Consider the following 23,356-nt stretch of genomic DNA (forward strand, 5'->3'; position numbering starts at 1 on the left):
GGATTTACAACCACCTCTGATTTAAGATTAGGAAATATTCTCTTACTTGGTAATATTTCTACAGAACAGCATCTTGAGAACTTGGAGTTGCTGACAGCCTTTCCAAAGATACTTCAGTGCTTTGTCAGTAAGATGAATGCAACCAGAGACATCCAAGAAGTGGAGATAACGGCAGGCTGCAGCCAAGTATTTGATACAGGTATCAGTCATCTGTAAATGAAGCAACAAGACACAGAGAAGATTACTGACTAATTGAGAGGGAGAAAAAAAGGAGCACAATTTCAGTGTCCTATTTGCGGGGAAACTATGAAACTGTGTTTGAAAATACTTTGTGGAAATGGAGTCTCTGGCACAACAGAATTCTGAATCTCTCTGCAAGAAGCTCTACAGAAGGTGTGATTTAAATATCAGGACACTAGGCATTAGTTACCCATGATTCCAGAACAGTCTAAAGTACTGTGGGATGTTTTTTACCTAATCTGAGTGGTTTAACTTTCCCAATGTCATAATTTTGCAGGTAGCACATTTAAGCCTTACCTGCCGTTACGTTGCTCTCTCTAAACTATTAGGCTGCACTTATAATTTAGTTATATCAGTTTTGTATCTCAGTTCTTTGTTACAAATGAGTGTCTCACACCAAGACCTTTTTAAGGTACAGCTGTTTTTCTTCAGCTCTGAAGCTGCTCAGTTTCACCTCACAATTCAATTTGTCTGAACTGACACTCATTGCCATTAGTACTGAAAGTTGTATTTGAGGAGAACATGAGACACGGAGTCTTCAAGGTCCATGAGCTATTTAATGGCTCCAGTGACCTCAACAGAAACAGTTAAGAATACATTACGCACATACTTTAATTACCTTGCTTACTCAGGACCAAAAATCAAGAGGGGACATACAAAAGACCTTTTAAAGATACTTGATTAAAATCAGTGGAGTGGAATGGAAAGAGAGATGAGGGTTCCATTTGCACTAAACAGCCAATCTCATGGGAATCTAAAGGGACAAGGAGGCAAGCTGAAGCTGAGAAGTTGGGCTGTGGAAGAGAAGATTAGCACACTATCTATCTCATGACGCAGTCCTCCTGGAATACATAAGTAATTCTGTGCTTTGTTTATTCCAGATTTAGCTATATGCTCAATATTAAAACCTGCAATAGATTAATAAATAGATTGAAAGATTAATAAATAGATTAATATTCCTATTGAAATAAAAAGAAGTTGCCGACTCTGAAGTCAGTGATCAGCATTTAAGAGAAATCTACATTCATCGTATACTCAATCCTATTGCCTTTACAGGACTGAATTACAGAACTCATTGTCCATCAAACTGTGCCTTTAGAACTTTGCTGTTTGCAGAGATTTATTTTCAATTCTTGCTGTATTTTTTCATGTATAGGATATGTTTCCCACAGCAACTTCATTTTTTTCCTGTGAAATAGGAATTACTCTTGAATCAGGCTCATTCCTTGAGTAAGGCTCAGAACCACACTGCTGAGTATTTTACAGTATCAGCATTTGCAAAATGCCATGTACTTGTCCTAGGTATGCAGAAACATGACAAGAGGCTCACTGAACTTTCACTAAAGCCAGTGGAGCTTGTACAAAGACAATTAATTTGCTCTAGTAGATATGATTAAAGTAGTAAGCTCTTCTAATTTTAGAGTAACCTGCACAGCACATGCCAACACGTTCTTAATGGGCATGGATTTCTATATTGATTTTTTTTGCATGTTCTCTTGCTATGATGTTTGTTTGCAATTCTTATTTTTAATATAATATAGCTGATGCTGCAGGACATGAGTGTCAGACATACTGACATTTATCCTTTGGAACAGGTTCATTCTTACTTTAATCTCTTGACCATTTTAAACAGTCTCTGAGCGGAAAATATTTCCCTTCTCAGCAGCTGGATCCCCTCAATTTATGCTAGAGATTGCCAAAGGATTTTAAAGACCCATTACTTTTAACATCCACAGGTGTACTCATCTCATTTTGTGGAGTTGCAAGCTGGATTCAAGTCAGAAAAAGACTTGTAAACCCAGTGTAGGTTTATTATGAAGAATCTTGATGTTCTTTTCTCAAAATGGTAGGGTATTAGCAGTTAACAGATTGGCTTTATAACCATTTACAGAAAAGACCATCTTGGAACAAAGTGTTGGAGGAAGATTACTAGGTCACTGAGTCTACTTCTTGTTCCCATTTGCACGAACTACAAAATATGACCCAGTTCATTCCCTTACTAAGAGCCATCCTAACATTAATACTTTGCCCCGGTCTCCCTTCCAAGGATGTTGGTTTACAAATCACTGCTCTGATAACCAGAAACTCTTCCAATTTCCAGCCTAAATGTATTTATTGCCATTTGTTTTGATTTGTTTTCCTGTGTTAGTACATATGGTGAAGTGGAAAGCATGGCAGAGAAGACTGGTTGCAACACTACCTAACTTCAATTCCCTTGGGAAGATCTTCATGCACAATCTCTATTATCGCTGTTATTATGGAAAAACAGATTAATATCCGTCTAAAAGTGAAGGATACAGGAGTTTGAGACCCATATATATAACAATTAATGATGTGCAGTAGGTAACAGTAAGATACAAACCCAAGACTATTGCAAGACATGGAGCAACTTTCCTGGCCTATCAGGTCTGAAACACAGCCTGTAGATTTTGGCCTAGAAGCTGAGACCCTTGTGAACCTTTGGAAGGCAAACAACTTGATCAAAGCCTCTGTAATTTTGGGCTGGCTAAGCAGTCAGCCAAGTCATCTCAAACTACTTAGCTAGGTGGCTGTGTTCAGCCACTGCAGCAAATAAGAGGGCTGAAAGGATAGTCAAGGGTTATGGAGGTGGGTGCTGGAGAGGAGGAAGGCAGGGACAAGCAATGGCTTCAAACGTTGCGGAAGGAAAAAGGACATGGGCACTTCAGTGGGATAAAGAGGGAAATTGTCCAATAAGTATGGTGAAATTTTAAAGAATAGTTCAAAATGAACTTTCCCAAAACTGAGGAGAAAATTGTTCTGCTCACTTGAGAGTGATGAAGCAACATCACCACAAGTATTTCTATTAAATTAAAAAGAATAAATCAGCATTTTAAAAATTGCATTTGAAGCTTATTGCCAAACTGCAGTGAGTCTTTGTTTGTTGGTATTAAATAAAATACTTAAAAGCATAGAAATAACTAAATGCACAAAAGACAGACATATTAAGTCAGAAAGTACAGGAAAGAAGATTTAGGCCTTTATAACAGCACTGATTTCAAAAAGGAACACACATTCTGATACAGGAAAATGATAATTGAGATGTGAGACTTTAATAAAAAAGAAATTATATAAAAAACTAGGAAACAGAAATGCTGCAGTATAAGCTCATGGTAAAGAGGAACTATGTTTCACTATAGATGAATCTTAATCTAAATAGAGTAATATCTGGAAATAATTGAGAGGGGTTTGGGGGTATATGGACATCCTGAATGAAAATTATTTAGGCAGCTGTCCTGGAGAGATGTTAGTTACTTGAAAATGGCTGCAACTGCCCATTGGTTTATTGGTAATAAATACCTCCTAAAAACAATACACTACATCAGACTCAACAAAGCACACTGGTGACACTGGGAACCACTACCAAAACTGTCACATTAACTTGGATATGAAGGGAATATTGATATATCCCTGGGATGACTATTATTCTGAGTATCCTTCTAGTAGTCAGTAGAGAGGGCTTCTCAAAGCACTGAGAAAAGGTTTCCTGAGTGTAGGAACACTTCTCTCCACTGACTGTAAAAAAGCAGCCTGAGCCTGTGGAAGACTCTCCTCTGTAGGTATGCTACCCAACTACCTCATCACTTTATTTTCCAAAGAACTTAATTTCTTAGGCTTAGAATCTTCAAAATAATTAATCATGGATTTACACCTGAGTGCATCAGCTTTTTAGGCACTATTACTATATTCAAAGTAGCCACTACCCTGCCAAATTCTTTACAACAAGGGTGGTAAAATCCTGGCACAGATTGATCAGAGAGGTGGTGGATGCACCATCCCTGGAGACATTGAAGGCCAGGCTGGATGTGGTTCTGTGCAACCTGATGTAGTTTAAGACGTCCCTCCTCCTTGCAGGGGAGTTGGAGCAGATAACTTTTGAAGGTCCCTTCCAAACCAAACCATTCTAATGATTCCATAAAGCCATAGTTATGAAGTTCTCATGTCCCAGTTTATGCTGTACCTGGGTTCAGAAAGAGTGAAAATATCAAGAGTTATTAAAACAAAGACACCACACTTCAGAAGCACCCAAACCATCAGAAGCTTAGAGAGTACTTGCAGGAAGTGTCACTAAAAGCATTTCTCTCTTCACCCTTCCCTAGATGTCAGCCCCTGGAGAGACAAACTTAAGTCTGATACAGCACAGACACCTTCATGTAACTGCAGCCATTAGAAGAACGCCAAACACTCTCATGAGCCAACCTCACAACTTCAAACTCATGGAAAGTCAGCTGAACTTCAGCTCTGACTTATAAATGAGTTGAGTATAGCGTAGAATTGTGACAAAGACACAGATGCCAGTAGGTCGTATTTCTGAAGGAAACACTAAGTACTTCTTTGCAATAGCAATGCCCAAACTAATGCCCCATTTCTTACCCATACCTTTGGACAACCTGCTAGGTTGACTGATGTTAGCCCCTGGCAGTGAAATGCCAATGTCTTCACAGCTTCATCTGTCAGCTGAGGGCAGCAGGAGACATGGAAGTGTTCCAGGTATTTTGTGCCCTTGCAGAACTCCTGAAAGAGGGACAAACCAACCAATCATCCTTAGATGACATGCCTACTCTGTTTTTTCTTAATTTACAATACATTTACATCAATCCTTTGATCCACTCCAGGCATTTTAGTTTTCTAGTAGTGATGACATTATTTAGTAGTGATGACATTCAGCCATTGGCTGTGACTGTCACTAGAAAAAGAAGAGATGCATTGAGAAGCTGTTTCCCATTGCTTATATATTATGCTATGTGTTCATTAGACTAACATTCATGTAAGTTCCACTGTATATATTAAAATATGTTGAATTTGTATTCTTTAGATTGAACACAACCCACAACATAAGGGTTTGTGCCTAAAGGACTAACCCCAAATACGTTTGTTTTTCTACTCTCTGAAAATATCCATTTTTGTGTAGATTAACTTTTCTCTCTCTTTTTTTTTTTGTTTGGTTTTTTGTGTGTGTTTTTTGTGGTTTTTAGGGTTTTTTTGTTTTGCTTTGTTTTATTTTAAATGAAGAAATATCTGTATCTGTATAAATTATATTCTTTTCTTAGAAAGCAATGGGTAAGAATCTCAGGACTATCACTCAGGAGTTCTGGGTTCTGATTTGCTCTGTAGAGTTCAGGCTAGTTAACCGTGGCTGAAATGCCCTGCACTTCCTGCTGCGATACCTGTGGACTACAATTTCTACCCTCATTTTCGGGGTGAATAAGCACCTGCAGATCCTACTGACTTAAATCCCAGCACTTTTGTAACTCAAAAAATTTGCTTTTTTGTACACCCTGTAAAACAGATCATCTGCCTGACCAATTTTGTGGCCTTCTATGATTGGGCTATGGAACTGATGGACAGGGTAGAGCAGTTGATTTCATCAACCTGGACTTGTGCAAAGCATTCGACACTGTCCCACATGACATCCTTGTCTCTAAATTGGAGAGACATCAATTTGATGGGTGGACCACTCGGTGGATAAAGAACTGGCTGGATGGCCGCACGCAAAGAGTTGTGGTCAATGGCTCGATGTCCGGCTGGAGACCGGTAATGAGTGGTGTCCCTCAGGCATCGGTGTTGGGACCAGTCTTGTTCAACATCTTTGTCAGTGACATGGACAGTGGGATTGAGTGCGCCCTCAGCAAGTTTGCCAATGACACCAAGCTGTGTGGTTCGGTTGATACGCCGGAGGGAAGGGATGCCATCCAGAGGGACCTCGACACGCTTGTGAGGTGGGCTGATGCCAACCTTATGAAGTTTAACCATGCCAAGTGCAAGGTCCTACACCTGGGTCAGAGCAATCCCAGGCACAGCTACAGGTTGGGCAGAGAAGAGATTCAGAGCAGCCCTGCAGAGAAGGACTTGGGGGTGTTGGTTGATGAGAAACTTCACATGAGCTGGCTTCAGTGTGCGCTCGCAGCCCAGAAAGCCAACCGTATCCTGGGCTGCATCAAGAGGAGCGTGACCAGCAGGGCGAAGGAGGTGATCCTGCCCCTCTACTCTGCTCTCGGGAGACCTCACTTAGGGTATTGTGTGCAGTTCTGGTGTCCTCAACATAAAAAGGACATGGAACTGTTGGAACAAGTGCAGAGGAGGGCCACGAGGATGATCAGGGGACTGGAGCACCTCCCGTATGGAGACAGGTTGAGAAAGTTGGGTCTGTTCAGCCTGCAGAAGAGAAGGCTGCATGGAGACCTCATAGCAGCCTTCCAGTATCTGAAGGGGGCCTACAAGGATGCTGAAGAGGGACTCTTCATTAGGGACTGTAGTGACAGGACAAGGGGTAACGGGTTCAAACTGAAACAGGGGAAGTTTAGATTGGATCTAAGGAAGAAATTCTTCCCTGTGAGGGTGGTGAGACACTGGAATGGGTTGCCCAGGGAAGTTGTGAATGCTCCCTCCCTGGCAGTGTTCAAGGCCAGGTTGGATGAGGCCTTGGGTGAGATGGTTTAGTGTGAGGTGTCCCTGCCCATGGCAGGGGGGTTGGAACTTGATGATCTTAATGTCCTTTCCAGCTCTGACTATTCTATGATTCTATCTTAGAAAGTAACAGACAAAACCATTCAGTGAGCTTTTAAAATGGAGTGGAGATTATGAAATTGCAAGAGCTGTTTACAAAACATTTTGGTGACCTGCAGATGGCAAGTGATAAATAGGTGTAAGGCAGTGTTATTCTTACTACTACTGCTAGTAAGATATTCCAGTTTCTACATGAGGTTTTAAATTTTTGCATAAATACTTTGTTTGCTTTTACAAGACCAACTGAAAAGACCAAAGGAACAATTTAACCAACTCAATGTGTTCATGTGTTTTTCATCTTACGTTTGACACTTGCACCTCTTGCAGGTGATCACAAGGATAAAATTTTTTGGCAAAATGCACATTAAAGTATATATTTTAAATAGCATCAGAGAATCCCACCTAAAAACATCGCTTTGCATGAAACATGAGTAGTTATAACTTATCATACTATGAACATTTATTGCTTTAATTAAACTTCCATGAAAGGCCCCATAGATTCATAAAATACACTTTTCTCCTTTTGCACTCTGGAGCTTTCTTTGCCTTTTGGCCTGAATCTTTTTCAAACCTGAAAACATCCACTTAGGCCTACAGAAGAAGGAGAAGGTAGACCCTAGTTTGTGTTTGTGGAAGCTTTCTATTCAAGAGCCTTCAGAATTGTTAAGAACCAAGCAACCTAAAATCATATTTCTTCACCTAACAGTGCCACGATGTGAACACCACAGAACATTCTGCAGCTCAAACAAAGCTTTAGCTTCAGTAAGAATATCTTCTGTGATGTCCATCTTTTGTCATGTCCACCCATGGTAAAAAGCCTTAAATTTGCCACTGAGCTGATCTTCCAGGCCTGCTTATCTTGGCCTAAGGCCAGTGTAATTTGTCATTTACTGGAATGGAAATTCTACCTCTGTAGGGGAAAGAAGGAAATACTTGTGTAGTAGAGTGGATAAAAACCAAACACTGTTGCATGAAGCTTTTCAAAACTTTCAAGAATTAGTCCTGAGGTAAACAGACGAAAGACCACATGGATAAATAGCACATGTGCATGCACATGGAGACACACAAATCCACATATCTATCATGCACAAATATTACATATTTATCATTCTGAAAAAAATCCTGTAGATTATTGCCTCTGACACATACTTGTTTTTCCTCACGTAAAACAGGAACTCGGACAGTAACGTATGACTGATCACTGGAAAATGTTAGCTTAGTTATGATCAAAAATTACATGATTCTGTGTGATTTTCAGGAATCTTACCCAAACAGATGCAAAAACCCTTATTAAGTCAGAAATTTGGTTCATAGACCAGAATTCAGAATCATCAGTGGACAATTCAGAATTTATATTAATTGGCTTCTGTACCTTTCCTACTTCAATCTTAGCTCTACAGGCTGTTTGTTACCTGTAATACAGAAACATTCTAAACCCAGTAACTGAACTGTTTTTATTCATGTATAAGAGAAACTGCACTCCCTTCAGAATTAGCACTCAGATGCGATGGCTTAATCACAACATTCTCAGCTAGGGTATGTAACACAAGCTGAAGCCAAGATTTCAGTGCCTGTGTGATACGTTTATCTTGTTTTTACTGGCATAGTTTGCCTACAGACATATTTAAAATACCCTTCAAAGTTAGGTTCTAAATTTGCTCTTAACTTTAAGTCTACCCCAACATTATTTTGCAAAGAGCACTAAAATTATATTTGCAAAAAAGAGAACAGAGCTTTGTTTGCTTTCTTCATCTCTGTATCCTATGTCTATAAAGAAAATAATGGAAGAGGTTGCGAAGATAAACAATGTTTGCAAAACATTCAGACTACAAAGAATCGAATACCATATGAAGGAAAAAATATCATTTTCTAACTTATTTACACAATTGTAATTCTGTGTAAATAAGGCCTGAAGACACACACAACCATCAAAGGAAATATGAACTGCTAAATTGCTGCTAATTAAGTGAGCATTACCTGAGTTATGAATAAGCAAAGATCCTATTTACAAAAATATGTGATCACATAAGTATTTACATACTGTTATAATGGCTGGGGATGAATAAAACACTTAACACTGTACAGTCCATGTTATTTCTGTTTATATAGTTTTCAGTTATATTACTTAGCTATTTTATAACTTTTCAGCAATTTACCTTCACAGTGTTAGAAAACCTCTCTTAATACGCATTTTCTTTTCATGTAATTTAAATATTCTTTATATAATCAAAGGAGAACCAAGTCATGCAGCATACAATGGGGTTACTCTCTACAAATTTCCATAACCTCGTAACATATGAGAGGTTATTTATAGATTCAATTTACAAAAAAGGACTTGCCATTTTGTTTTGAGTTACTTCATACCTCTTCTTTCTCCTGCCCTCTCTAGACCCATGACAACACGGTTCTTTAACTTCTGCATGTACACCCTGCTGCTGCTTTCTTCCTCAAAAAGTTTGAATTTGTATGTCAGACAAGGAAAGAATAAACACTCCTTTTTCCATAGTCTTTTGAACTTACTTTATGCGGTAAGACAACTGAAATAGCTTCTTATCCATAAGCACAGCACAATGCAGAAGTGATTATTCTCCTCTGAAAGCACTAGCATTGGCACTACACAACTTTCCATGAGGTACACAAGATATACATACTTGGTCATTGTTCTGGTTAAAAACATGGAACTTTTTTACATGGAACATTCACGAAAGGCAAGTCAGAATTATTCCTAAAGAAGCAAATCCTAATGGCCTGATGTGTATGTTGAGTCATAAGATTCAATCCAGATGCATCCCTTGTGGTACAGCAACAACTGACTCATTCTTATATATATGGCAATAAAATGATGAATGTTGCAGCTTTATAATGGAAAAAATGTAGAAGCTGAAGACTGGGATTATGTGATGGCATTGCCTGTACCTACAACCTCATGATCTGCAACTGTTTATGGGCATGAAATTCATACAATTAAAAAATCATGACTTCAGCAATTCTGTTACATATGACTAGGAACAATTCTCAGTTACAGAAAAAAGTGCTCTTATTTGGATGTGAATCCTCTCTCCCTCCTGAAAAGATGGATGGTTCTTTTTTCTACTGCAAAGTTACTGACTAGTATTTATTTCTTATATTCTTCTGAAACACAGCAGTGAATCCATGCGATTACATTGAGTTTGTCAAATCTCCATAAGGATTTAGGTAAAATTCAAACAACCTGTGATAAGGATAAGGAATTTCACAGTTTAAGTATACATTTTAGAAACTGTACTTTTCTTCATTCTGAATATTCAGACTAGGTTCACTACATGTCCACTAGATTATGTATGAAGTAAACAGCAAACACTGACCCCTTTCCACCCTTTTCATGCCACTTGTGATTGAAGGGATCACAATGTATTCCCTCAACCACCTCCTTCCCAGACTGCAGGTTCCTTGCTTACTTATCTGTTCCTTTTATGGAGATTGTACCATGCCTCTGATCATCCCTATTACCCTCTCTGCATCTTCTCCAGTGTAGGTGCAATGCTTTACCCATAAAAAGAATTACAGTAACACCAAATAACTAATTTTACCAAAACAAGAGAATAAGTACTAATAAATCAGAATTTAGCATATAGTTACTACTGCTACAATAGTATAAGTCATCTAAGTGTAGTTACTGCTGTTATGATAGTGTACATCATCTGTTTGGAGGGCAAGTCTCATTGTTGACACTCATTAAACAAAAGCAAGAGTCAGTATGCAGAAATATTAAAAAACCCATAAACGTTGTAAAATGAAATTCAAATTTTTTGTTAGTACTAACAGCTCTGTGATAGCTGCTGATTATGCAAAAGAGAGAGTAGTTTCTCACTGTGTAACTTTTTTAAGTTATCATCCATGTAAATAACTGCTTTTGTGGCAACTTCTATCTGAAAGTTGCCTTTATACAAATTAATTAGTTTCCTGTGTGATTACTTTATAAAAATTATTTCTAAGCTCATAGGCTAAATATGAGAGCAGAACACTATAAAAATGCATGGTTTAATCTAATCTTTCTATTTTAAGAACAATATCTGGGTTTATATTTGTCCTGGGTTCAGCAGCAGCAGCAGTCAGTTTTTCTCCTGCTTAATAGCTGGCGCAGTGCTGTGGTTTTGACTTTCGGCCTGGGAATAATACTGATAAAGCTGATGTTTTCAGTTGCTGGTCAGAATGTTTACCCTGACCAAGGACTTTGTGAGTCTCATGCTCTGCCAGGGAGGAGGAGAAGCCAGGAGGAAGCAGGGACAGGACACCTGACCCAAACTAGCCAAAGAGGTATTCCATACCACAGCATGTCATGCCCAGGGATGTAACTGGGAGTTCCCCGGAAGGGCACGTCCTCTTCTTCTCTGTCGGGCTCTTTTCCGGCGGGCGGTATCGTATTCTCTTCCCTTGTTATTTCTCTTATCATTATTATTATTGGTGGTAGCAGTAGTGATTTGTGTTATACCTTAGTTACTGGACTGTTTTTATCTCAACCCGTGGGAGTTACATTCTTTTGATTCCCCTCCCCATCCCTCTGGTTGGGGGGACAGGGAGTAGAAACTGCATGGTTCTAGTTTACGGCCTGGGCTTAAACCATGAAAATATTGCACAGATCCAATATTTAAATTTCAAACCCACTGTATGTAATTTTAAAAAGAAAAATAATGGAAAAAAAGAAGTTTAGCAAGATTCAATCGAAGTCTTGCTGTGATCATGATGAAGTTTTTAGAATAAGAAGTCAGTATTTCAAACAAGTAGCTTAAAATACATGTAGTCCATTTTCTAGCAGATTAGTTTGACATTAGTTTGATTAGATATGACTAAATTACTCATTTGATGCTTCTGTAAAGGTTTTATTCAAATAATGGCACAGTGCAATTTGTGTTATTTTTCCCATAAAACGGCTAAGACATCTATCCAATCTAGAGAAGATGTACATGCATTTCTTATTGAAATATATTTTGGGGATTTTTATAACAGTAATCATACCATTTATGCTAGTAAGAAATATGCCTTTAGAGGCAAATTTAGACATATTTTTGTGTCACCAAGACATAATGATGTGTAGCAATGTATCAGCAGCTCATGAGGAACCAACATTTGAAATGGTGCAGTCACACTTATAGGTTCATGATCAACCCCCAGATTCAAGACTAGGAGTAATTCAACTATTCCATTGAGCTAGGCATGCTGCATCATCTAAATATGGCGTTCAACAAATCAGTAACTGAAGAAGCAGAAAGCAAAACCTGAAAACCAGTGATAGGAAACGTTTGGTTTAGATAGACATTGGTGAAGGATTTGCACAGCAAAAAGGAAATAATGGCACCAGCAACTTAGACCGCAGTTTGCACAGTACAATTCATTAGAAATTTAGGCTCCTGTAGAGTGAATTTCAGAGTCAAGCAGGATTCAAGATGCATTAAAGTTTATGGAACAAATGAGGAAAATACAGAAATAAATTGAAGTTGAGCAAGAGTGTAGAACAGTGTAATGAAGAATAAATAATGAAATAAGATCAGTTTTGAACACGGTTAATTATAAGAAATAGAGAGGCTCCCAGGAACCACCAAGAGAAGAGGTGAAGTTTTACCTGAATCCCAGTATCACTGATGTTTTTGCATTCTGATATAGAAAGTTCCTTTATTTTTCCACGGCAGCCAAGAGCCCTCAAACCCTAAAAAAAGTCCAGATAATCTTAAAAATCAATGCATGCAAATTATATGTAATTATGTCAAGATGGTCAATATATGGTGCCTGTATATTAAAGCTTCTAAGAATTACAGCACCTTTTAAGACATTGTCCTCAGCAGAATGCTTATAGTTTAACCTCCTATTTTTGCTTGAAGTAGGTACAAGGGTTTAGAATTCTTTGGAGAAATAATTCAATTGAAAAGGCAAAAATTAGGTTTTCCTACCTGTTCAGAAAGACAGAAACTGAAGAAGAGTAGCAGGGTGTGAAATACTCCCACAGGACACAGACCAGGACTCTCATAAAGGAAAACACATTTACAGATCTCCTCCAAAATTTGGGATTGAAAGAACTTTTTGCATTTTTTTTTCTTGTTGAAAGAACAAAACACTATTTGCTATGATAATATCTTAAAATTGCTGCCTTTATGATTTGCTTAGCAGTCAGGTCTTTATGGCTACAGCTGTGGTACAAGACAATGTTTGAAATGGTGCAATCACACCCACAGGTGCATGAACAATCCCCAAATTGAAGACAACAGGGAGGTGAAAACATTGGTAAATTGCTATTTTAGCAGTGCAAAAGGCTCTAAAGAGGCTTTGTGATTTTTACTGCTTGTACATCAGGAAACAGGACCAGGTTCTGATCCTAAACTCTCTAATCTAAGAATTAAATGCTGATTTTGTGGAATGTATTTTGATAGTCACAGCAGAACATCTCTGTGCTTCATACCAATAAAGTAAACTTTACTGAAAAACAAAGTTATCACTTTAGTCCATATGGTTAATAAATTATCTACAATTAGGCAGTGAACAGCACTGCACAGAGAGGAAATATCATCTTGAAAAAATAAGCTCATCTAACTAGTGTCTGGAATCCAGATGTGGACTGCAATGATAATGCTGGGAGAGTGCGGCTGGAGTTCAGATTTTGTGAATTCCTGAAATCTCCCAGGCTGGATAAAACCAAAATGGAACAATGAAAGAGATTTGCAACCCTGGCTATTTCTGAAAACAAAGACATTTGCATTTTCCTCAGCAGATGCAGTTACATGGTGAGCGTTACTTTCAACAGCTCTATGAAAATCTACAGCAGCCAATTTCTTGTTGACCAGAGCAAGACAAAAAGCCAGTTATGTATTTAAACCCCAAATGGGTTTATGTCAGAACCTGAGTTTCTTACAGCAGAGACTGATAGTGATAGGTGTGACCTTATGGACATAATTTCTTCTTGCATTTTTCCTTGTTTAAAAGTGACACCACATTAATGTAGTTTGTAATGAAACACTAAAGAATATTATGAAGATCCATGACAACTAATGCTGCTATGAATTAATTTGTATGACTGGAGGTGACACTGATTCACAGAACAACTATTTTTCTTTTTCAATGAAAATCAAGGTTTCCTTTGAGGCATTCATTAATAATTCCAGATTTGAGAAAGAATGAAGACAAGGAAGACAAGGAATGTCATTAGGAACTACCTATAGAAAAATCATGAAACTCTTATATTTCCAAAAATAATCCTCTTCAAACAAGCCCTACACTGGAAGTCTAATCTATATGACATTTTTAACTATTTTTTTTGTATTTAGCATATATACAAAGCAAACAATTATCACTAGTTTTATCAGACTTTCTGAGTTATACAGTAGTATTCCCTGATAAATAATATCAGTATCCCCATCCAGGATTCTGACCTACTTCTGTAGACTTTTATTTTCTATACTAAGCCTCCAGACATTTTTGAAAGATATGGTCAGAGTTATCGTATTATCATTGGAACTCCTGGAAATAAATGCTAGCTGCACAACATACAGATTAGGATCACCCACTCTAAGTGTCTCCAAAAACATATTTCCCTTTTAACATACAGAAATCACCGTGTGTATCTTGGATCAATCTCTGTTGCCATGGAGAAAGAGAAGACTTTTTGTCCTTCATCTTTCAGAACGTATATTACCATTTCCATTTAGAAAACAACTTTAAAAGAAACTTCTTATTCCTCACCAAGAGCTTTTTTTTTTTCAAGTAATTTTTACATTTTTGTTCTGTTTCATTTACTTCATTACATGAGGCCTACAAATAATTGCAGGACATCACTTATTATTATTCCACCATGGCTTTTGTAGATGAGAAAATTAGCATCAACTGTACCAGGTGGCGAGGGTCTTCATTTGCTGGAGTCATCTGTGGCTATGGCATACCAAAGAACAATTCTTCGTCATTTATATTCGCAAGCTGCAAGTCTCTGCCTTTCAAGTGCAGACTGCAAAGAATGTACCAACTCTGGCTAACAATAACCATGTGCTACGCTATTTTCAGCTTCTGAGATTTTTGTTCACGTTTGTAACCTTAAAGATCAGCATCTGTAATGTATCTTTATGTTCCAGAGATATACAGATATTACTTCCTGTTCACACTCCAAGCCAACAGGTTGAACTCAAAGTGACTCCAATCTTGGAAGACAGCTCTAAAGAGATATCTCCCACCTTCCATTTCTAAGCCATTTAATATTAAATAATTCAGCTTATCCTCTAAAATGCTCAGATTTCTGCAGAGATTAGCTACAGTCAGACACCTGTTTCATGGATCAAACACGAGAGAAACTTGTAATTCCTATCATAGAGTATCATTTTTCTAATAACAATACATATGTGGCAGAATGAAGTCCAGTTCAGTTTCAGATAGCAAAAACATTCTGGAAAATGGTTAAGTCCTTAGGCAAATGTAGCTATACTGTTTCCAATACCTGAGCTAAGCTAAGGGTGGGTCAGATCTGTTTACAGGAACTGTAGAGACATTTTTGTATTGCAGTGCAGAAATCCCCCTAGATTACTTTGTGTATAATGCATGCTATAAAAATGATTTTCTGTACCTAACACCTTTTGCAGTTGGACCAGGTCATAACTTCTGGGATACAGATGCCGATGTTTCTTGACACTAACTCCAGACAACAGGGCATCCATTGTAACAAAATGTCCTATAAAAACATTGAGACCAATTTTCAACATTGTTAAGTACCTTTAATTCCTACTCTTTTGCATTGGAACTCAAGGTTTTACCATATTTGGCACTGATTGTAAAAATCCTCTGTGTTAGTATTTCCTGTCCTTATGCAGAACTAAGTTTCTAAGTCTCCAAGCTAAATTATCTCTTTCTCTATCCTCCCAAGCTAACTGGAGTGCTAACATCTGAACTTGAAGCCCACTTTAACATACTTCAGCATTTCCTTTTCCCTGCCATGGGAATGTGTGTGATTTGTCATGTCTTTTCCTTTGGAAATCAAATGCAACTAATTCGTTTGCAGTTTGTTGCTGGGTATATCTGCTAGACCTGCTAATATTATTTTCTTAACCTTTACAACACTCTTCCTCAGTCCTGGCCTACTTTTCTAGTAGACCAAAACGTGAATCCAGGCTATGGGTCAAGTCACTGTTGACTCAGAATCCCACGAAGAGTGCAAAGAAATTATTTTAGATAACTGTGGAAATCTGAAATGTCACTTTTAGTTTGGGTTTTTTATTATTAAGATATTAGAAAATATTTATGTTGAAGCCAGGCCTTCAGGACCAGCCAGGATTAAGTACAAACACATAAGAAAAGAAAGTTGAGCTAACTGTTTATACAGCTATATAACCACTACTCCAGAGTTCCTAATGAGAAATTATCCTCAATTTAAAGAGTACTTTACTTTAAAGAGTACTTTACTTTAAAGAGTAACTACACACAGAGCACACAAAAAAACCTGTGCCTGAATAGCTGACTTGATGCCACAAATAATTCTTGAGGAGCCATTTTCAATCAGAAGTGAGAATTGGGCTTTAGATTATCACAAGAGAACTTCATGTATGCAGTCATTGCAGAAGAAAATGCAAAAGCAAAGAATATTTCTCTATATACTTCATATTTTCTTTTTATCTTTGATTTCAGAAGTGTATCGAGGTTCTTCACATGTTTAAGTATTCTACCTATTTTTTAGGTTTTAGGTTATTTTTTCTCTGTCATTATTACACTGTATACAATTCACCAGTGATATTAAGCTTCTCTGAGTCTGTGTCAGGGCATCTACAATTTTTTATTGCTGGATGCTCTACATAACTCAGGGGTGAACTAAGTCTCTTTAACAATTCCTTCTATTATTCTTTGCTACACTTTTCTGTCTAAATCCTGTTTGATTTAAGACACTTTCTCCAAACGCCCTGACACTTCTATACTTATTTTTCTTTCTAATGTCCCAAGAAGATGGGTGGTCCAGGCCATGTGCATCAGCAGCTTGTGTTGGAATGAAGAAAGCCAGGCAGCTGCACGCTTCCAGACTCTCATCCTTGGAGCAAAGCTACCAAAGCTGCATCATATAGACATCAAAAAGAGTTCAAAGTATTTTACCAAAAATATGGACAGTGTGAGAATAAAGCTTATGGAAGCATGGGAAACTCATGGAAGCATTTCCACAGAGTCTGCTTTTATAGGAAAGATAAATAGGTTTTGGTTCTAAATGCTAATGTTTCCAGCTCCGCAATGGAAGCTTAAACTCCTTGTATATATTGTAAATAAGTTCAGAATGATATTTAAAATAACTTGTGGCATTATCTGTGCATTCCTGAACATGTTCACCATATTCACAATTTAAAACACTGTGGTCCATATTCCAGGGAGTTTAGAAGAGCAAAATGCAAGGGGAAACAATGAGGGGTGGCAGACTAGCTAGAAAAAAAGGGAATTTGCTCAGAGAATTTAAAGGGAGTTCTTTCAAAGAACTCCACAGCTTTGCTCTGTCATTGTGGATTTTTTCAATGCTGTCACTAGGTTGCAAATCTTTTCATTTCTAAGTGTCTTTTAAGTTGTTTATAACGCTAAGAAAGCGATTTCTAGTACTTCAGGAATGATAAAAACAGAACCAATGTCATTCCCACTATTAAAAAAAAGTTATTCAGACTTGAAAATGTGTTCTTTGTTTTTTTAATCAATTTTTACTAAAGAGGGAAGTATTTTCTGAAATGTAAAAGAATGAATGCGAAAGGAACTGAGCAAATAAATTAATATTTAGAATCCAATTGTGGGGTCTTTTATTTAATGTTGTATATTTTATGAAAGTAAGAGCAATGTAGTCGAAGTCCTAATGAGAACAGAGCAGTAACTTCACTGTGCTACTGGTTTCTCATATGCATGAACCTGACATCCTCTTCATTGAATGATATTGGGTTTTGTTAATGAATGGTCTTTTACTTATCTATCAAGACACTTAAACACACATACAACTTAACTGTGACAAATTATGTGCCTTATTCTAGCTTGTGATTAGAAGTTTGCCTAGGCATATTCTTTCTGTGTAAAATGCATAGCTTTCTACACCATACCAAAATGTGAATATATGCAACGATTATTTTTATTCAATTTCCAGTCTTTTTGTTGAGGAGTAAACTGAGGACAAGAATAAAAAGCTTCTCCAAACATGAGAGATACCTTTGATGTATTTCCTTCAGCACTACAGTTTTTAATTACCATGAGTCTACAGGCTATTGTATTTATTTATTTATTTTATATTAACAAAGATCTCTCCTCAGGGACAATTTTAAGAGTTAATGAATTTTTTCCAAATGCAACACATTTCCTGAATGAAAGACAAGATTGCAACAGGAACATTCACTTATTTGGCACCAAATGACGCCTCAACTACAGAAGAGGAAGGCACCAACAGTGGAAAAACCTATTTTGATTAAGTCTGTCATAACTTATTGTAGTAAATTCTGCTCTGCTTTGATGGGCAGAATGATTCTGCTGTCATTTGAAAATAAAACAGAAAGGAAAATTCTCTCGTGTAGTGCAAATCTATGTTGCACATTCTACATTTTTCACACTAAATAGCAAGACAGCAAAAGCAACAGAGATCTACTGCACAGGCTGCAGGAAAGTGTATGAGCCTTACCATTCTTCATCAGCACAGAGTAATGGTGCTGATTACTGCACATAAAACGTTGTGCTACATTTTTAAAGCAATACTTACTAAGTCTAAATTGAAAGAGATCTTAATACAACTTTGTATGCTAATAAAATGCATAATATAAAGTCAAAGCATACAAATAGCGGCTTCTTACAAAGCAGACTTCTAGATTTCCTTTTATCAAATTAACATTTTAAGATTAGAAAATGTATTTATTATATATGCATGAATGTTTTACACCCAAACACAGCAAACAGCAAAGTCCATAGCAGTTTTGTAGCTAGTACTGGCAGTCGGAACAGAAATTACAGAAATGGATAAATGGACAGTTTCTGTCTTAATTTATATGTCTTGTGGGAGAGAGAAAACTGAAAGCCTCAGAAATGCAGTATAAGCGAAAGAGCTTGGCTTATTGCCGAGGTCATGAGTTGTGCTATGTGAAAACTAGAGTAAGAAGCAAGACAGCATTTTAAAAGACTAGTTGTGTCAGGCAAGGAGAAAGAAAACATTTACATTGAAACATGGTAATTCAAGGCAGCACAGATTTCATTCAGGTATAATTTTTCTGATCTTGGATTTCCCAACCCTCTTTGTTGAGCTTAATTTTGTTTTTAATTTTCAGGCCTCTCTAAAAGATTCAGGCATTTTAATTACTTTTGCACAGAGCAAAAACTCTCTATTGGAGCCAAATAATAAAGTTCTTGGTCAGAAATCTGCTTGAATTGTGGCTGAGTGAATAGCCCCTACGGTAAGTTTTCTTCATGAGATTTATTCTAGGTTTCTGTGTTCAGTGAAGTGTTTGCCCCAAAAGTAGAGGAAACAGCAGAACTGGCTCTGAACCCTGCACACAAGCCAGGACCTGCCAAGAACATCTAATGGGGAGGTCTGTGATGTTTAACCTGGCTCCCACACTCACTATTTTGCTTTCCAGAGTGTTTTCAACTTGACACTTTGAAGATACCTTGTTAGTAATTCTTTCACTAGCAATTATTTTCTAGACCACAGTGTAAAGCAGTGCCTCAGCTAGAGCTAACATGCCGGAGTTTGCACCATAAAATCTGGTTAATAGAAAACACAATTCTTACAAATTTAAATGTTAAAAATAGTTTTTTCCCTATTTTTTCTCAGGCCCAATCATCCTGGAGCAAAACCATATCTGCTTAATAAACATTCTTTTCAGATTTGCTTCATAGCAGCTAAACTTCCTCTTTTTGGCAGTTTCTGTTTCTCTGTTTCAAATGTCCAAATTGTCCAACTTAATAATTACCTTTTATTTGTTACTGCCTACACCTGGGCTAATACCGTACTATACATGTTTCTAAAATACTTTTTAATGACACTGCTTCATATCCATGCATGTTTTTAAATGGATTTTTATTGCTTCTTTGTTTTTTCAGGAAGCTTACATAAACAGTAAACACATTATTCATTCTTTTAATCATACATATACCGTATCTGAGATTCTGGTTCCAGAGATATCAAGGGATATCAATGACAACATATTTCCCAAGGCTTCAATTCCAGCATCAGTCACATTTTCACAGTGGCACAGATTTACGTAGGTCAATTCATGACATCTAAAATAAAGAAACACAACTGTCAGCTTTCTGTTTTTGTTACAGAAATGTAGCACAGCAAGTTCATTTTTGTAATAACCCTTCCTCAGTTTGTTTCAGGAGACCTATGAAAATAACACTCTAAAGTTTTGATACCTAACTTACATAGGCACTTCCAAGGACTTCACTCATAATGCACAAATGTTTCAAATCATGTGCACTCGCAGCCCAGAAAGCCAACCGTATCCTGGGCTGCATCAAAAGGAGCATGACCAGCAGGTCGAAGGAGGTGATCCTGCCCCTCTACTCTGCTCTCGGGAGACCTCACTTGGAGTATTGTGTGCAGTTCTGGTGTCCTCAACATAAAAAGGACATGGAACTGTTGGTACAAGTCCAGAGGAAGGCCACGAGGATGATCAGGGGACTGGAGCACCTCCCGTATGAAGACAGGCTGAGAAAGTTGGGGCTGTTCAGCCTGGAGAAGAGAAGGCTGCGTGGAGACCTCATAGCAGCCTTCCAGTATCTGAAGGGGGCCTACAAGGATGCTGGAGAGGGACTCTTCATTAGGGACTGTAGTGATAAGACAAGGGGTCACGGGTTCAAACTCAAACAGGGGAAGTTTAGATTGGCTATATGGAAGAAGTTCTTTCCTTTAAGGGTGGTGAGGCACTGGAATGGGTTGCCCAGGGAGGCTGTGAATGCTCCATCCCTGTCGATGTTCAAGGCTGGGTTTGACAGAGCCTTGGGTGACATGGTTTAGTGTGAGGTGTCCCTGCCCATGGCAGGCAGGTTGGAACTTGATGATCTTAAGGTCCTTTCCAACCCTAACTATTCTATGATGCTATGATTCTATGAACAGCAACCAAATTAAATCAAAATACAGAAATCAAGGAGCTGTATTTCATAAAAATACTTTTAAAATTAGTTTTATTTTCCCCCATCTGCAAATCTCTAATATCTAGCAAAGGAACTTACAGGCTCAATCCAACAACATAATACAGGACCCCATGGCTGTACCCAAACCCAGCTACAGCCTTGCAAATAATGGTATGCAGCAAGAAAAAACATTGCCAGGTTCTGCAAATCAGCACTCACTGACTGTACATGGAAAACTAAATTTTACTGGGTATGTAAGCACCGTAAACTGTATCTTCCCATAACCAAACCTGAAGACCTAAGAAATGTGACTCCTCAAGTACTGCATCTATACTCAGAGTCTTAGGAGTAACACTCCATCATTAAAACAGAGAAGGCATTCCCTGGCCAACCAGCAAGCATGCTATGATTATTCACAAGTACTGTAATGAAAACATAAACAGGGGCCTGCTGAGAGATCTAGAAAGGAGTGGAATGGCTGACTTCCAGTCTTCTCTAGAGATTTAAAAATGATCTTTTGATTGCCAATACCAATGCTCTTTCTGAGGAACTGGAATTGAAGAGGTGCAGCAACAGAGAGCTTTTAGTTTCTGCAGATATCAGTATTCTTTGAATTTACAAAATACGATGGATACATACTAATCTTTTAATGCAGTTGTGTCACTATTAACCATCATTTAAGCACTTTTTTCTGCCCTTAAAATTAAGTTTTATCAGGTTTCCATATTTATAGTGATCAATTCTCCTTTATATAATGGATCATTTTTAAGAGATGCCAAAATGGATTAATAATTTATCTAGTACAATTTTCTATATACATATAATTTTACCCATTTATTAACATATTAAAAACTTTAGAAACATTAGAAATATACTGCATATTAGGAATATTAGAAATATACTGCAATTCTATTGCACTAGAAAAAATATTGTACTGGACTATGTTACCTTTGTGCTATTTCTGTGACAGAAGCATCAGTGACATGAATACAATTAGTCAAATTCAGCTCTCTTAGGTTAGCTCCTGAAGAACCTTGTACAAATGGCATTACACCTTCATCACTGATGCTAAAAGAGAAATGTAGACAACATTTGTAACATGTATTTTTTCTATTTCGTACAAGTCAATATACAAGTTGCATCCAGAAACCTAAAATGCAGATAAGCAGAACTTAATAACGGCATTCTTTAAATAGCCTTTCAAACCCCCAAAAGAGTCAGCATAATTAATGGCTTGATTAAGTGCTCTTTGGAACTGCTGAAAACCAGAACTTACTCAAAACAAAGTCTGTTTGAGATATGAGAAAATATCTCAAATATGAGATTATGAGAACTTCCATTATTTCCAACACTCAGATATGATAGCACTCCAAAAGACAGAGTTTGGAATCTGTTTAAACATTTCAGAGTAATATTTATATTAATATCTTTGTAATTTTAAGGAACTGAATTAATTTAAAGGAAAATATAGCACAGAAGCAAAAGTCATAGGTAGTGTATGTGTGCACATAGTAGCTGTTTCGTACACGTAAGTGATGAATTAACTCGAGTTTCACTTGCAGTTGCATATCTCACATATAGCTAACTTATACACAAAGGTTATAAAAATTAAGTACATAGAAAATCTTTCAGCCAAGTTGAGAGGGTTGGAGAGCTGAAGATAACTTGGGCGTTTCAATTCAGTTCATATCTGTGGTATGTTTAACATTACTGTACACTTAGCTTCTCAATGCATTCCCAGTATTTCTTCTCTGTTCCCTGATGACTAAAAAATTAATCCCAGAATTCTGCAGGACAGAATCATATTTTGGCTTGTACAGTTTGTTGCAATACAAAGAATCACGGCAAATCCCAAAGTCCCAGAAGCATATGGGTAAAGAATAGCACTGCTAATAAAATGATAACCTGAAGAGAGCCTCATTGTGTGACAACAAGCTACAGATGCAGCTATAATTCATAAAGTGTTAATCACAGCATTAATTCAACCACTGTGGTAGTTTTGGTATTATTTCACAAACAGTGCAGTTGGTTTTCATTCAAGGTAAACTTAAGAAATATAGCTTCAGAATAATTTGTATAAAGTCCATAAGGAATGCAGAGCCTGGCAATACAGTCAATTATATATTAAAAAAAAAGATATTCTGGAACCATGCTGGGCTTGAGGGCTGAAATAGCCACATTATAACTTTCTAAATAATCGTGCTGTGAATACACATGCTAAGCTTCTCCAGTGGAAGAGAACCATGCTGGACAAGTTTGTGAAGAACTGCAGCCCATGGGAAAGCCTCATGTTGGAGAAGTCCATGGAGAACTGTCTCCCATGGGATGGACCCCATGATGGAGCAGGGGAAGAGTGTGAGGAGTCCTCCTCTGAGGAAGAAGGTGGGACAGAGACAACGTGTGATGAACTGACCACAACCCCCATTTCCTGTCCCTCTGAGCTGCTGGTGGGGAGATAGAGAATTTAGGAGTAAAATTGAGCTCAGGAAGAAGGGAGGGGTCAGGGGAAGGCATTTTA

The 23,356-nt window shown here is 37.6% G+C and overlaps 1 protein-coding gene across 1 annotated transcript in view; it reads right to left on the reverse strand.

The window, feature by feature from the left end:
- FBXL13 (F-box and leucine rich repeat protein 13) overlaps positions 1-23,356 on the reverse strand; it is a gene marked incomplete at both ends in the record, with an annotated part of 96,787 nt that overhangs the window by 7,046 nt on the left and 66,385 nt on the right. The window contains 5 exons of the mRNA XM_080610252.1: positions 47-210; positions 4,639-4,773; positions 12,365-12,448; positions 19,857-19,983; positions 21,787-21,906. Coding sequence (XP_080466378.1) covers positions 47-210; positions 4,639-4,773; positions 12,365-12,448; positions 19,857-19,983; positions 21,787-21,906 — 630 coding nt within the window. The remainder of the gene's footprint in view (positions 1-46; positions 211-4,638; positions 4,774-12,364; positions 12,449-19,856; positions 19,984-21,786; positions 21,907-23,356) is intronic.

The sequence above is a fragment of the Psittacula echo genome, assembly GCF_963264785.1.
Source record: "Psittacula echo genome assembly, chromosome: 1".
NCBI lineage: Eukaryota > Metazoa > Chordata > Aves > Psittaciformes > Psittacidae > Psittacula > Psittacula echo.